The 16,565-nt window shown below is 41.2% G+C and overlaps 1 protein-coding gene across 14 annotated transcripts in view; it reads right to left on the minus strand.

Annotated features, from left to right (window-relative positions):
- The window catches only part of KALRN (kalirin, RhoGEF kinase), a 546,132-nt gene that overhangs the window by 312,766 nt on the left and 216,801 nt on the right, over nucleotides 1-16,565 (minus strand). For all 14 annotated transcript variants that reach the window (XM_014939313.1, XM_014939255.1, XM_014939245.1 and 11 more), the window contains exon 6: nucleotides 304-426. In XM_014939313.1, coding sequence (XP_014794799.1) covers nucleotides 304-426 — 123 coding nt within the window. The remainder of the gene's footprint in view (nucleotides 1-303; nucleotides 427-16,565) is intronic.

Below are 16,565 nucleotides of genomic sequence, written 5' to 3' on the forward strand. Positions count from 1 at the left end.
AATTTCCAGTCAAAGGAATGTCAAAAACTTAAGAAATATTGGATTTGCTCTTCAAAATGCAAACAAACTCCAGAGGACTGTGCTGCTCTTAAGTCAAGGAAATAATCATATATCAATGGCTGGGTGGACAGAGCAACACCCTGCTTCCCAGAAAGGGAGCTGCTGCCACAGCCCAGCCTGACCTCCCTCACTTCACCTCTCACAGGTCCATAGTGTTCTCTGAACTGGAGGTGGCCTCACACACCAGCCCTTTCCTCACTCACACGCACGGACCCAGTGTTCACGGCGTGAACATGAACTCACCATGGAATTCATGGCAAAGTGATTGTGCTGCGTCTGCAGGTCAAGCGCGTGTTGGTAGCTCACGCCAATCTCCGTGTGACTCTGCAGGAACAATTCCTTGTTGTGGCTGATCCAGTCGAACATCTAGAGGTATTCACACAGGACAGAGGAAAAAAAAAAAAAGTGTTAGACAAGGAGGAAAAAAAAATACGAGACAGTGCAAAATATAAAGATACGCAGTTCCCAGACAGATGAATATGCAACACAAACCAAAAAAACCCATCTATGTTCCTCACCAAAATAAGCTGTTGTCAAGCAATGGAAGCATTTACGTTACCACCATATTTCATTATTAACAGAATGATAGGTCAGGAAACATAATTCATAAAGCATGTTCCTCAGTAAGCTGATCCCATAATCTTTTCCTACAAGTAATGGGAATTTCACATATAGAAAGATGGCAGCAGAGGGATTGTTTCACTGACTGAAGATCTAGCAGTTCATAAAGTACCCTTCATCCAGAAATGGACCAAAAATTCCATAAATATTATTGATGGGATTTTCTCACCCCTCTTTCTCTTTTGCCTATACATTAAGTTTCCAAATGTTACATTCAAATAGCCAGTTAACTTCCTACACTTATATTTCTTAGATCTTTCCAATTCCAAAGCCAGAAGCCAGTCTATCTTCCTCATATTATTTTTGGGAGGAAGAGAGAAAAAAGAAAAAACAATATTTTATTAATATGTATAAAGAGTACGCATTTCAACTTCTCCCGCTTCCAAATGCATTTCCAAGCAAAATGGATAGTTCAGTACTTCAGACACAGATAGAACTACATTGTACAAAGCTGAGGAACTCATTCCTTACTTTGTAGCTCATTAATGTGACACTTCAATCTGCAGCACGTTCATTCATTATAAGCTGTGACAAGTAAGATAGGAGATAGCGTGTTTATGTTTTGGCTTGTTCTGTGTTGTGCTAGTGACTAAATGCATTTAAAGTGCAAACCTTTCATTCTTTACTCCTGTCTAAAGCTCCATAGGCATTACAATCTTAGATTATTTCTTTTCTTCAAACATCTTTGTTACAGAATCCCTTCCAACCATGTTTCCTCATCTCCATCCCAGCAGTCTGGGGCACTATCCATTAATAAGGAAATAAGGACTCTTTCATAATAAAAACCCCAATTTATTAATTCATTATAAGCAAAGAAAAACTAATCATAGAGGCAGTAGAGGTCAGGTCAATACAGTTGGTGGTGCTAAAGAAAGTGTTTTAGGGTGAAATGGCAAGTGATGCAGCTTCTAAGCAACCACTTTTCAGTCAAAGGATCAGTCCAGATCTTTGTTGTAACATTTATGTGTCCTCCAGTCAAGAGCTGTTTTATACTAACTAACAATTTTTGACCTGTGACAGCTGAAGAACACTCAGACCCCATTGCTCAGATACTGTATGTTGCTGTAGTTTCTCAGGGCCAGTTACGTGTTCCCTGCAGAGACAGTGCTCCTAAGAGTGGAGAAAAGGCCCCATATGGGTCACCTAAAATTCCTGCAATACACTCAGAACGTCATGCTGAGCACTTGATTCAGCAAGGGAGTGCGCTGCTTTATGCAGAGGCGTTGCAAAAAATAATACTGAATATTTCTTGCATCAAAAGGCAAAACACACTACACTGACCTGGTCCCAAAAAATCTGCCACATATGCCTGACTTTGTAATCTTTTATTTGTGAAAATCCACTTGCAACTACAGAGTCTATACTAGCTTGTATTTTGGGTTGATGAATAGTCTTAAAGGCCAAATTTGGCTCAAGTTACATCGATGCAAATCCAAAATAATATCACTGACACAGTTACTTTCTCATTTGTACCCATAAAGCTGATCAAAATCAGGCCTATCACCATTTATTCAGAAAGTATAAATAACAAGATTTTTGCAAAGATGAGGTCAGGGGTTTCAAACATTACTGCCAATTAAATAGAATGAAACAACCTACTATAACCTGAAGAGACACCTAAAGCTTTCTCATTGGATTCCTTTTTCTTACTTTATTAAGATTTAATAAGCAACACAAGCACAAAATAATTTGCCACACGTGTGGGTTTAAAGAAAAAAAAATAATCCATAAAGCCAATAAAGAAAAATTCCATAACAGCAAAGTTCATGTCCCAACAACACGATTTTACATCTCTGCTGAGAAACCAACACAGATTTCTTGTAAGGAGATATATGTTTGTTGTGAGCATTTTTTAATGTTTTAAACAATCTAAAGACATCCAGGGAGAAGAAAACTGGCAGCAATCCACTAAAAATAAACAGTAAATCTAATATTTTATGCTCAGCAAAGCCGAATCAGGATCTTTTTAAGACAAGTAATTTAAACTAGTAATCTATTATTCTGTGGATAGGGAGCATTTCCTCCATCTAATCTATACACATATTATTGGATGAGAATCTAGGTTAAGTTAAACTATGCTTCTTCCTTTCAAAGTACAATAATAAACTATGAAGGAAAAAAAAGGAAATTTAAAAGATGATTAATCTTCTTGTCTTGTTTAATCAACTGAAATACACAATAGCAGTTGAAAGGATGACCTTCTGGAATATTGAGCAACACTGAGCAAGAGACCTCAATGATGAGATCTGTACCACCTTCCAAAACAGTATGTTTTTTAAATTCTATTCACGCACAATAGCAGATTTTGGAAAAGACTCAATTTCAGTTTAGACTTTGAATCTTTCTATTATACTCTTCATAAAAATTACTTTGGTGTCAGCTGGCCTATGCCTGTAGGAAATTATCCCTCATCAATATGGTCTGGAGTCTCTCCCCAGCTCTCTCAAGTCTCACTTGAAACCCCCAGAAATGAAGAATTTTGACTTTCACATGGTTTGGAGCAGGGAAAAAATAAAACAAGATGCCTAGAAATTAGTGCAGAGTAAAAAGATGCAGATTCACTAAGGTCTAAGGTAGAGTTAATGATGTACTTTGCCCCGTAAAAGCTTCAATTGCTCTTAAGTCTTCATGAATAATAAGTGGCATTTACAATCGCTCTACAAAACAGTCACAGCTCTGCAAGACTGCAGACACGTCAACCTTATGCAATGCATTGCTCTGAGATATGCAACCAAGTTCCAAATGAATTGGTACCTCTGCAAAGCACAGTCCAGTGCTATGTGGAATCACTATCTTAACTCCCCAAACCAGGACAGCCTGGGCACAGGACTGCTTGGATTTATCTATGTTGCATTTGTTTCCAGAACTGGTTCAGTCTGAGAATTCTCAGACTGAGAGTAGTAGCATTTCTACTTAATGATTACTTAACTATAGACAATTCCCCCAGTACTCAGAAAACAGTACTGGGTATTCTTTATTGCGTGGCATCATGGAAAACTTTGCACTTTCACCCTCCTAATCAAGGATGCATGGAAATGGTAAGTATCACCCAGTCCCACAGATCATGAGATTTGCTTAACAATAACTGGATTTAAATAAATACATAAAAATGAGGTCTTAGTTGCTTTTGAGATCTAATGGATTGCATTTTCAAACTTTTCTCCTCAAGTGTCCACAAAGCCTATAAGTGGACTTAAACAATTTTCTCTTAACAATACGACATGAAGTTGAGGCTCTAAAAATACCAGATGTTGGGTGACTAGTGATGATGCTGTGAGAGTTTGCAATGTGTGGCCAGGAGGTTTCAATATGAGGGTCCGTCAACATTGTCTGGCCTGGCAATATCTCCTGAAAGCTTTCAAATTAAACTTGTTTTCCACATGACAAACACTGATGCTTCCTGTATTCCTGAAGTGAGCGTGCTGCCTAGTTTGCTTAATTAAAGCACACCATCTATGATTTAGGATATGAGCATGGCAATGACCCAACGATCACTATTTTACTCAACCCTGCGAGGACCAGCCTAGTTTCAAGGGGCTAACTTGGGCTCCTGCAAAAATGTTCAACATCCTTTGATAAGTTAGTTTCCCTGTCAAAGGAGTAAGTTTTTAATACAGTAAATAGCTGAGTCTGGAGAATGTGCCCTGTGAGATCAGCTTATACTAGATACAATGTCTCAGCTAACTGAGATTTTCCATGTCATTATAATAGTGCTATACAGCACTGTATAAATAGACTTCATCCCATTCATGAAAAAGACTGCCCGAACAAACCTAGCCTTGCGATTATCATAAAATTAATAGATCTTTAATTATTCCTTTGACTTAACTACTTAGTTGGAGCCATGCTGACTGCCAGCAAATTAAATCTTAAGTCCGCTAATCATTCGTGCAGTCCTGAGTTCACACTAAACAGAAGCACAGAATAACTGAGATTGGACATTATGTCACTTAATACACATGAACCAGCTGTCCTCAGTGTCTCCCTGACTGGCTCTTCTCCACATTGCTGTAGGGAATCTGGAGACCAAGTAAGTACTTAAGAGTCTTCCAGTTACTTGAGTAGCTGAGAGGAGGGGTTAAACATACTTTAAACAGAAGATAAACTTCCAATGTTATTATCTCTTGTAGCCCCTGCTTCTAACAATACATAAAGGAAAGTGAATACATATGCTGAAGAATGTTAATTGCTACATTTAATTAAGAAAATTAGTCTCTTATGAGAGAGTCAGAAAAACTAAGAATGATCCAAAGGGTCTCCACCCAATGCTTTGCTAAAGCATCTACCCTAACTATCATTAATGATCACATATGTGCCAATAATTATTACACATGTGGTCTTGAGGCCACTTCACTTAAGAGTAAGGGTATGAGATCATATCTCCAGTGTCAGCTGTGCTGGCAACAATGAGTTCTTAACCTCATGTTTTGTCATCATAGTTGATGAGTTACTAGAAAATCCAGGTTAAGTGTTAGACCAAACAGCAGGTCTCAAGCTGGTCATGAATAAGTCCTACAGAGGGAGAATGTGACTCTGAACTTTCCCTGGATTTGTAACATCTGGCAGACTAGTGAGTACACGGCGAGAACAGCTGTTGGAGAACAGAGAAGAAACACACGGATATGGAACAGCATTCATGCACATTGTGTGCAGTCCAGCCGTACCTCAGATAAAATGAGATTTATAACATCATTTCAAATAATAACCTCTGCTCTCTGGCTTTTGTCAAACCTCAATGAGGAGCATCAGCACCAGATTCTGAAACAGTGGTGCAGAGCACCACAGGGTGACGTTCCCATCACACGGCTGGCAGGACACTCTATGCCAAGTGGAATCAATGGGAGGATTACAGCCCTCATGGTTTTGGCAGCCAGCAAACTGAATATATTAATTAATGAAGTTGTTTATACTTGCTAAAAATAATAAATCCCAAATCTATCTGACGCTATGCTAGGACTGGAATTAATTATTAACCTGCATGTAGCAAATCATCTTCTCTGGAAGTTTGGAGTCATAAATACCAAACTCATACCAGTAAGCAAGGTCAGAATGATAACCATTATAAACACACCATCTTGAAGAACAATATAGGATACACATCAAGAAAACAGCCCCAAAGGGACATTCAGGTCAAGTCCAATCACTGCTTTTGGCAGCAAACCACAGTAGAGAATTTCCTTTCATAAAGGGATGAAGCTCCACCTGAAAACTAGTGAAGTGCTCCTCCTACAAGAAGCAGTTCCAGAAGCTTTCTGCTCCTGTTACTGAACTCTCCACGTACTCTCTGACATAAATCAGAATCATGGCCAGTTTATACACATTTGCTCTTAGGTCAACACTGTCCTTTAAGATAAAAAAGTTCTTCTCCCAGGTATTTAACCTTTTCCAGGTATGTGTGTACAGTGTGTTCCAGTGCTGTTTCTTTTACTGGAGCCCAGCTCTTTTATTTCTTCATGAGATAAATAGCCTCTCTCTGCACTTGTTCTAGTTCATGGTTACCTTTCTATCCAAACTAATGTCCCAATAGAACTTTGTGGAATGTTGATTTTTTGCTGGAAGTACTTCAGCTGACAACATCTAGAAGCACCTGTGTGGTGCTTCTGGCATGGACTTTCAAAAAGGAGATACAAAAATGAGAGAGCAGCAGCTGCTGAATCAACATCAGCACCTTCAGCATTACGTCACTATCTTTTTCTCTTGGTAGCCTCCTGCATAAATATTGACAAAGGCCAGTAGTGTTTACTGGATTAGCTCTGACAAGCACAACACATATTATGTTCCAAATAAGAAGAGCAAGTTCAAGAGCACTTAGAAAAAAATATAAGGTTTTGCTATAAGCTCCAGTCAGTATCACATGTAATGCACCAGGCATAAATGTATTCTCCCACTATGCTAACAAAGAGATGAAAACCACGTTAATCTAAAAGAATGTCTTGCATATAGTTGAGTAGAGGGTAGATGAGTAATTATATGCTAGATGAAATCCCTATTAGATCAGTACTTTCCAATCTTTTCCAATTTGTGGACCCCATAAAATTTTTCAAGGCAAGCACTATAGCAAATTAAAGTCCATGGACAATGAATCTGTTTTATCAAATACCTTTACCAACCACTAAGGAACTTAATATCCATGATCCACAGGTTGGAAAACACTGGATATAAGCACTCATTGCTTATTAATGAGAAGTCCATATAAGAGTCCACGCACATTTGGATTTTCAAAACTATCCAGCCAGTGTTTAATTGACTAATCTACAACAGAAAGTGGAAAGTTCCACTCTGAGGGCATGTACAGTTAAGCAAGCTCATTTTCCTATGTTTCCACAATATAAACAAAATAATAACTCAATAGAAAAGTAACTGCCAGAGTCTCTCTCCTGAGGTTTTTTAAGTTTCCAGCTACAAGGTCTATTCCTATCTCACTAAGCAAGTTGAAGTATTTGCAACAATTCCATTAAAGATAAATCAAGCCGTATTCCTTACATCTCCTGCAATTTAATTTAGCCAGTATTTGAACAAAAAGAATACCACACAACATATCTATGGCACATACACAGTCTATAATAATATGTGAGGGCCTGATCCTGGAAAGATTTGCACATGAACTACCTTTATAAAAGGCAATCAACCAAGAAAGTCCCCTGGTGCCTTCAGAGAAGAATCATAACTACAGTTTAACTGGAAGCTGCCATACCTAGGTCACCTGCGCATCTGGAAAGGCCATCAGAAGTGCGACACCTCCACAAAGGAACACATGAGAAGAGCCAACAGTCTCAAGAATCTAGACATTAACCTGAAATAAAGAAGAATCCCTCCACTCAAGCCCCTGAACTAAATTCAGCAGAACAAGAGGGCTGATACCACCTGTCCAGGCTAGCTGCTCCCTAAGCAATGAGGAGCCAGAAACAAAGACGCAGCAGGCAGGACAGAGGCCTTATTAGTCAGAGCCTGTCCCACAGCCCCTGAGGGCTGATAGCAACCAGGTTTAATCAATAAATCATCAGGCAAGCTGTGGCAACAAGACAAGTCCAAGCCTAAGCTAGGAGGTCCATCAGCAGGTCAGGATCAGGACCAGTGCAGGTAACCAGGCTCAGACAGAGCCCCATGATTGCAGCATAAGTCCACAAGGACAAGACAGGTCCCAGATCATGCAACAAAATCAGTTGGTGGATGAGTGCCCCCCTCAGCAGGGCCCATGGCCAGGCAGTGCAGGGCTATGGCAAAGCTGGGGGCTGATCTCCTGCTGCCACAGGGGTCCTGGCCCACAGGTGAGGCTGGTCAGGGCCATTAACACCCACCAGTGCTCACAGGGCCCTGACACTGAGCTGGTTACGAGAAGGGTCACTGGGAAAACGGCTGTTCTCTAACAGGAGCGTACTGGCCTCAGAATAAATTTTGGATTTAAAGAAAACTTTGACAGGAAATTTCATTTTTTTTTTTATGAATCATCACATTTGATCAATACTGCTTCAACAGAAAAAAATCCCTATCTGCTGCAATTCCTATCACCACTCTAATAAACACGGGCTTAATTCAATCAAAGTAATTGTAGGTTTAAAATAGAACTCAGCTTTGCTCAGCTAAATGCTTTGCTAAGCCAGGGCCTAAATACAAAGTTGTGTTTGGTTTTGTGTTTGTCTCTTGTTTACAGACAGCGACGGACAAGCCAATATTTCTGCCAGATCTTTCCCTTTCACATGTGTTCGGTGCGGTCCGCAGCCAGGGTAAACTGGTGTCGTTCCAATCAGGCCAATTTACACCAGCTGAAGATTCAGACCCACAGCTGTATTTGTGTAACCTCAATGCTTCACGAACACAGTTTTTCCATTATAAATATCTGTGTATATGATTCATAGAGTACAGTAAGTTTAAGCTACAGCACATTAAATTATTCCAGACAACGGGCCCAACTGTCAACCCACTAGAAAATGAGCTAGATGTGTGACGTGACAAATAGCTTTGTATTAATATCAGAGCACCATTTCCAATGTACTCAATGCTGAATGTTCCTAAATGCCAGAGCAAGGGATCTGTGTTTTTTTTCCTGACAGATATCAAGCCACAGCAATGCACAAAGTAAGGCATGTGATTCCTATAATGCTGAACAGAGAAGCAATAATTTTATTGTTGAAGGTGGGAGAAAATTACAGATACAGAACACATAAATATGACTAATGATATCTGGGCGTACTTTATGTATCTGCGTGTTTGCTTCGCTTTTTTGAAATATTGTACCTTTCCACCACACTTAGTGACATCAAACACTCAGGCATTCCTGGAAAGGATTTTCTGTTCCTTAAAACAGAAACAGCCTTTCCTGGGCACTGTTTCCAGAGAACTGCTTGCTGTCTAGGTGCAAATCAATTCATTGGCTGCATAGGAAATGTAATACTGAAAGAGATAAATAGGCAACAGCCTCGTGAATGGAAAAAACTGTGTAAATTGTGAAAAGATCAGAGTATGTGCCCAGATGAGGAATCTTCCTCTCAGTTTTCAGAGTCGGTGAGATGCAATTTCATTCAGTTAAAAACACTGTATGAGTTTGTTAGCTTTATTGTAGACCCTGGTTCTCTTCCTGGCTTAATGTGTGACATTCCTGTGACTCCAAATAAAAACCTTAGTAACAGAAGAGCCAGACTGATCTTTACTGTTTTGGATCAGAAGTGAATCATTTCCTCTACCAAAATCACCTCTGTCTGAGACCCAGAGACACAGCTGTGGAGTAACCATAGGTTTAAAATCCCGACATGTCATGACGCTTCGGCATCTCCACACAGATGGAAAGCTTTCCGCTGGATTTTGGGGTGCCCAGCACTCCCTACTCCTGTGCCCCAGCTATTTCCCCGTCCCATGAATCAACCAATTCAATGTTTTCCCTTGACACTGGCAAACCTGGGAAGCTGGGAGGGTGGACAGTGTCCCCAGCTGGGGACGCGCGCTCCACTGCAGTGACAGAGGTTTTCACGGGGCTGCCTTAGAGCCTACCTCAGTGAAGAGACTTAAAAAACCTTAAAATCCAACTTACCCTCCACGGTGCCTTCTGATTCCTCAGGGCCCAAAGGACTGTAAAAGCTAATTTGGCAGGGTGTAAAGGCACTTGTCCATTCCCCTGTGCAATAACCATGAGTGACAGGCTCAGGAGGCCGAGAGCTACCCCAAGCTGGTCCCAGCCTGGCCATTGCCCCAAAACATCCCTCAGCCAGAGAAGCAGCTGGATATGAGGTGTCAAGGACAGAAAAATGGTGGCTGCCAAGGGCTGGAGACAGTCTGTGGGGTCCCCCATGGCCAAGGGGACAGGGACACCCCTGAAGGGTGGCAGGTGGTCCATGCCAGGGAAGGGACACTAATAAACAGCAGCAGAAAAGATTTAAGTATCAGAGAATAGCCAGAAGAGCAGCTTAGAAAGAAGAGAGAAAGAAACTCATGACAGAAAGAAACTCATGCAAATGTTATCCTCGACAGCCCCTGCTGCCTGTCACCCCACCGGAAGAATTTTGATGGACTGGGGTATAAGCCACGACAAAAATCAGGGAAATTGAGTCTGGGGAAGAATAGGTGTTTATTGGGAGTGTGTCCTACTTTTTCCTCTTAACACCCAAACTGAGATCAGAATTTTGTGTAAATTAGCAATAAATTGAGCAAAATTCCTCAACTCAAGACTCCTTTGCTTGCAACACCTTTTCAGCACCTGTGTTGGACATAAGGCATCCAGGATTTCGATGCCAAGTAATACGGAGAGGCCTTGCAAATACATGAAGGTTCAAGAAAATGTTTCTGAATTAGTTTTCATAACATGCATGACATGTAAGAAGAAAAACCAGAGTGGCCTGGTTTAAAATGACACTGATACTCCTGGAAATGATCCACAGACCATGCTCCTGGCTTTGTGTCTGAAACCATCAGCAGCTCCTGAGGAGGCAACCTCTTAACTGCACACGTACCCTCATGTGTTCCCTATAAATAGATATGAAGGCTAATTTAAGATACGCTTTTAAGACCCCAAGCTCTGCCAAGCGTAGGCCATTCAAAGCATTTCAGCCAGGCCAGGAAGACATTCATTTAGGAATAATCACACAGCTACATCTGAAAGATGCTGCACAATAAGTCTGTAAACCTCATGCGTGGTTTAATTACATTATTTCCTGACAGCTAGGCTCTTATCACCTAACCTTCTTGAGGATCAAAGCAATAAATTAAAAAAGCAGCTTTCTTCTCCGTTTCTATATGTGCGGGCCTCTTCTTTTTCTAGATGTGTGGGCTTTGTTGCCCTTTAGAGCATTTGGGTCTTCTTGTCTTCATTAGCTAAAGCAGAACTTTGTGGTTATAATATGCTATATTCATCCTCAAAAATGAGTTTTGAGTGTGTATTCAGATGCCAAAACACTTTCTCTTGCCATACTGATGAGGGGAGCATTCCTGTGCCTCCCAGCGGTGCCAAGTTGGAGAAGCTGAACCAGCCTCGAAACGCTCTCTATCAAAATTGGCAAGCGAAATAAAGAGGAAATTTGTGCGAATGCAAAAATATTCCATCAGAACATACTGCCTTCAATTATTTTTGGACCCATTCTAATGTTCATGGAGGAAGCAAGACGAATAGTAACTGCGTATCCAGTGTCGGCAGCAGGAAACTACAAATAGCCCGGCACACCATGTTCCAGCTTCAGCAGCGGCAGCCTTCGGGGCTGCTTCCTTACAGTCGGGAGCGGACGGGCTGCGAGGCGACTGCTGCCAGAGTCTGGAAACAGCAAGCAGGAACTACGCCATCGCTGGGTTAATGTTCTGCCCTCTTGGACTGAAAGGTCACCAGGGTGTTGGATGATCCAGTGCAAATCGGACAGCAAGCGGCCCCAGAGTGCTGGAACTGTGCTATAGGGTACACTTAGCATGAAGGAAATGCGCAAGTCTTCCTCATCCCTAGCTGCAGCAGCCGAGCGAGGAATTGTTATTGTTTTTACGTTCCTATCAAAAAGACCAGGTTCAATTCCAAGTGCTGTGGAGGCAACATATTTAGCTGCCTGCAAAAAAATAATAAAAAAAAGAGGGAGATATCTGCAGCACGGGGCAGGATGAATTGATAAAGAAAGATGGAAAGCACCGAGATATCTATTTTAACACATCAGATCAGGACTCCCACTGCAGGACAGGCTTCCTGTGTGACAGAAGGCAAGGCAGTTAACCCCTGCGGATTTTAATTTCCAATTTTTTAGCTTTGAACTTTGCATCCTTTGTACTTTCATTTTGCTGCTCCAAAGCCAATCCAGCTCTACAGCAATCAGTTTCTGGCAGATGGTTACCCTTCCTGATGGACAGCTGCCTACATGTGAAAAATCAGCACCACGAATACCTTCAGAAGATTCTTATATGCTTTGCTTGTAGAGTCTGAGCTCCAGTCACGGAAGCGTTACAGGAGGAAGTTTGTACCCTCAGAGCTGTCAAGCCATCAACAGATTCGCTGCAGAAACAGAAATGCCAATGGTAGGCTCCAAAAGGAGTCTTGCCCCATCCTCCACAGGGAAAGAAACGATGGTTGCAACAAGGGCAGGTGGCATTCACCACTAGAATAACATTCACTAGGAAGAGGATTTCTGATATATATTTATCCAGTTCCCTGTACTGCTCTGCTCAGCAGGCCAGGCAATCCCACACTTCCTCAAACCAGATGGCAAAACTGAGTTTGTAGCTGCTTTCGGTTGTAGGAGCAGCACAAAGCAGTTGGAATGTACTTGTGAATTTGCCCTGTTGTTATTAGATTTGTCCCCAGACTTTCTACTGGTGGATGGAAAGGCAGAAAAGCTATTCACATGCAGGGGAAGAACCCCCCGTGGCCTTGACTGATAAATAAGAAGGTAGCAGGATACGAGCTTGACACCATGAAAAAGCTGCAAGCTCCTTTGGAACATCACTAATAATGAAGACATTTTGATTTTACAATCCAATTAGCAGAAATGAGCTCTGTTTGTGTTTTGAGGGAAGTTAAAAACTTCTATAATGATCTCCTGGTCTTGCAAAAATCTGTTTTTTTCCTACAGATACCAAGAACAGGATCTTATTAAGTGTGACCAGCAGTGGTCAAAGTAATGAACAGCTCCCACAGAGCCCCCCATGATTACTTCCCACTCTGACAACTCTTCACTTTAGATTGGGGGCAACAAATTGGGGATGGCATTAGCAACCTGTCAGAAGCCTACTTCATATTAAACAGAGCAGATGTCAGCTGGTTGCATCTTTAATTCAGAGCTACAGCCTGCAAAGACTGCAAGTCCCGGCATACACATTCCTGCAGGATTCATCTTCCTGTTAAAGATGAAGGTTTTTGCAAGTAATTTTTCCCTATAGATGCTGAAGAGGATTTACTCCACAGTTCTGCAATAATTCTTTCATGTCCATGACTAGGTGAGGGGGATTGTAGATTTGACACAGTTTAGCTGCCACTCTCAGAGCCTTCCTAAGTGGAATGTGCTGATCCCACTCTGAAATCTCTTTATCGCATGACATCTACGCTCACAGCATCACAAGGAACTGTCAACACACACTCTGTGCACTAAACCACCCCTTGTTATAACATTTTTTCTACTTCTAGGCAAACTTTATTCTTTTGTTTGTTTAAAAAAAAAAAAAAAAAAGGAAAAAAATCAGTCTGAGACCAGGTAAACACAGTAATTTGGGGAATTCGTGAGCCTAAGTCCTGTTTTGCTACTACTAAGCTTCAGGAAAAAAATCGGTAAAGATGCATTCAGAACATTATACTGTTTATTCAGCTGCATCAGAACACCTCATAGCAGCTTACTCAAGACAGAAAGCACTGATGTGCTTCAAGACAAAGCAGAAACAATACTCAGTAGCAAGAATTCAATTATTTTGAAATAAAAAAAAAAGACAGAGAACACATTTGAAAATTAATGAAAAACTGCTGTTACAATAGAGTTATTGCCACTTGCTTTCAATTTTCACCTGTTTTATTAGAGCCTCCTTTGTTCTGAGATGTGTGAAGTAATTAAATAAAAGTGATTAGAGCTGGCATAGGTTTATTTGGGGAAATACACAGATTTTTAAGAATGGATATACAGTTTCTCCCTTTGATATGAATTTCCTGTGTTGGTCCTTTGTCCTTGATTGATGCTATTAGAAAGGTCTTACACAAAACACCTTAAGTGAAGCAGAATATTCCCAATATTATACTAAAGCAACCCAAGCCGTGTATGGATACATACCAGTATTCAGTAGGAATGTTTCCATACCCTTACATCTCCAAGAGCATTTTCCAACTGCAAATCTGTATTTCTTTGTTGGAAACAGCCAATACTGTGCTAGGTGCCACACAAACATGCACTTAACTATTGTTTATGCACCCAGCTCAGTCTCAATTTAAGCCTCCTTCCCATATCATCTATAAAATTACTAACATTTTAAGATCTGATATTGTAAGATGCTGTCTGCCACTTCAATGACTTAGGAATCAATCTGCATCCATTTTCTGCATTCTGCCTGGTATTAGAAATTCTGTGTCAGATCAAACACTTCACGTTGAACATGGGGCTCATCCTTTCTGTTGTCGTTGTAGTTTCAGCGTGGGCTTAAGAACACAGGATGGCACAAGACGACGATCTTCTGTTCACATGGCCACTTATTTAGACTGACAGCTGAATTTCCTTCTCAGAATTGGCATCCCAAGTCTGATTTTATTAATGGGGAAGAACAGTCATCTAGTGAGAATCTCTATACCAAAAAAGGCACCATATGCCAAGGGAAACTTCAGATTATAAAAGAAAGCGTTTTTCACTGGCAGTATGAGAGAGTAGATGCCAGAAATGGAAACAGGGATTCAGGAGAGAACAGACACTATGTGCTCTCTCTGTGCAAGAGTCCATATGCATGAGAAAAGACAGAGAAAAACATGCTAAAGCAACTTAAAAGTACTTTGACTAAATGTTGCTCTTGAGCAATGTCTATTTCAGATCCATGAATGTAGAGATCTGTATATTTCTTCCATAGCTTAAAATAAGAACCAATTGTGTCAGGAACATTTACAAAGCCTGTTTCTCCTACATTAGGACTATTGCAAGCCCTGGCAAACCAGGCTGCCCGTAATGTTGCCAATGTGTACTAACATAACCGGAATACCTGGCTGGGGGGAAAGGGGAGGAGGACCAGCACAAACAGCTGGAAAAAAGGTCCCATTTTTGTAAGTGGGTGGCAAAGCTGCCAGTAACCCTGCCATCTGTAAGGCTGGAGGCAGAGACGGTAGCTAGAGATGGTGGCTGCACAGCTCTTGGCTGCTGGGCTCTAGCAGCCCTGGCTCAGGGAATACTTGTCAGTGGGAACTCCCCCAGAGACCATGAGTCTTTCACTGATTTTAACAGAAGTTGAGATTCACTCTGCTTTACAGGCCCTGTCATTTTAGCAGACACCTCCAGGAGACCTCAAGCATCAACACACAATCTGGTCAGGGGTTGCAGCTAAAACTAGCTTGAAATTGAGTTGTTTCACCTGATGAAGAGAGAAGCAGCTGCTTTGGGCTAAGAAGGCAAGGTACCAATAACAAATTGAGCCCTTGTGATCTCTAAGAACTCTGTTTTCTGGGACTAGGTGCAAGGGAAATCATTTATGCTTAGCAGTAAATTCTTGGTCACTCTTCTTATGAAGCTCTCTGCACAACACATGCATTTCACACATACACAGATCCCAGTTGAGTGCCTTTCCCAGTCAGTATCTGTACCCCAAAGCCTGTGTCCTTCTTTGTGTGCACAGGCATTTGGAATAGGCTAAGGATGAAAAGTAACACGCTTAAGTGAGCCTCACTTAGACCCTCAGTCAAATGTCTCTGCAGAAGACACTAAGCTTATTGACTCCTTTAATTGTGGAAGTCTTATGGAGCTTACCTCAGGTCTAAAGACACCCCCCATGTTCAAAATCTCCAGGAAAGCTCCTTACTGTGATGCTCACTTACTGTGCTGTTGTGATATCCATAGTGTAAGTACTTGGATGAAAAATCCAGGACATGCTGAGTTCTGTAAGCCAATGCGGTATTCATGTAACTTAAATGAAATCTAAATCCTATGCAAAAATCCATGTCTAATCCATGCTTATTATGCCTGTATGATTATTACTGTTAACTGTTAAATACCATTCATACAGTAACAAATCCTTTTGCAGCGAAACAGCACAGGGGGCATATATACTTCTCCTTGGTGCAAGACACTAAGGACATGCTCTTGTTATTAATCCTGATTCTGGTTCTTTCCCCTCTTAATATGCTTCCCGCCTCCTCCCCAGTCGTAATTTCCCACCTCCCCAGAACTGAATCGCTTTGTATTCATTTCACATATGACAGCTCCCACCGTCAGCTTCTCAGTACTTTCCTCACTGGTTTTCCAGTCTCATTCCCTGGGACACACACACCTTATGGTAATTTCCAAGCCAACATTTCACATGAAATCTCAGAGGCAATTGCATATATGGCACGTAGAACAGATCAAAGAAAGAGAATGCTTCCAGCAGTGAAATAAGAGAGGGGAAATGATCCTTCACTAAGTGAATTTTATCTCAGAGGAGTCTGTCCCAGGTGCAATGCCTCTTGTCATTGCACAAATCCATAAGGGTTAATATGACATGTTGTAAACGGCAAAACTCTATCATCTGCTTATGTATCACTTCCAGGGTCTTTTGACACTGCTAGAAGAAGAAAATGTAGAGGTGATGGGAAATAAAGAAGGAAGTGAAGATGTTGCTGAGCTTTTTAATCTTTCTTATGCTGCCTTTCCAGAAAGTCAGCTAATACCCATTTCTAGGAAATGCTTCTCCACACAGTATCACTTGACTAAAGGAGCAGCTACAATTGCTCTACTTAATGGACTGTAATAAAATAAACTGCCTCCTATTAGCAA

This window comes from Calidris pugnax, unplaced genomic scaffold (assembly GCF_001431845.1).
Source record: "Calidris pugnax isolate Ruff unplaced genomic scaffold, ASM143184v1 scaffold21, whole genome shotgun sequence".
NCBI lineage: Eukaryota > Metazoa > Chordata > Aves > Charadriiformes > Scolopacidae > Calidris > Calidris pugnax.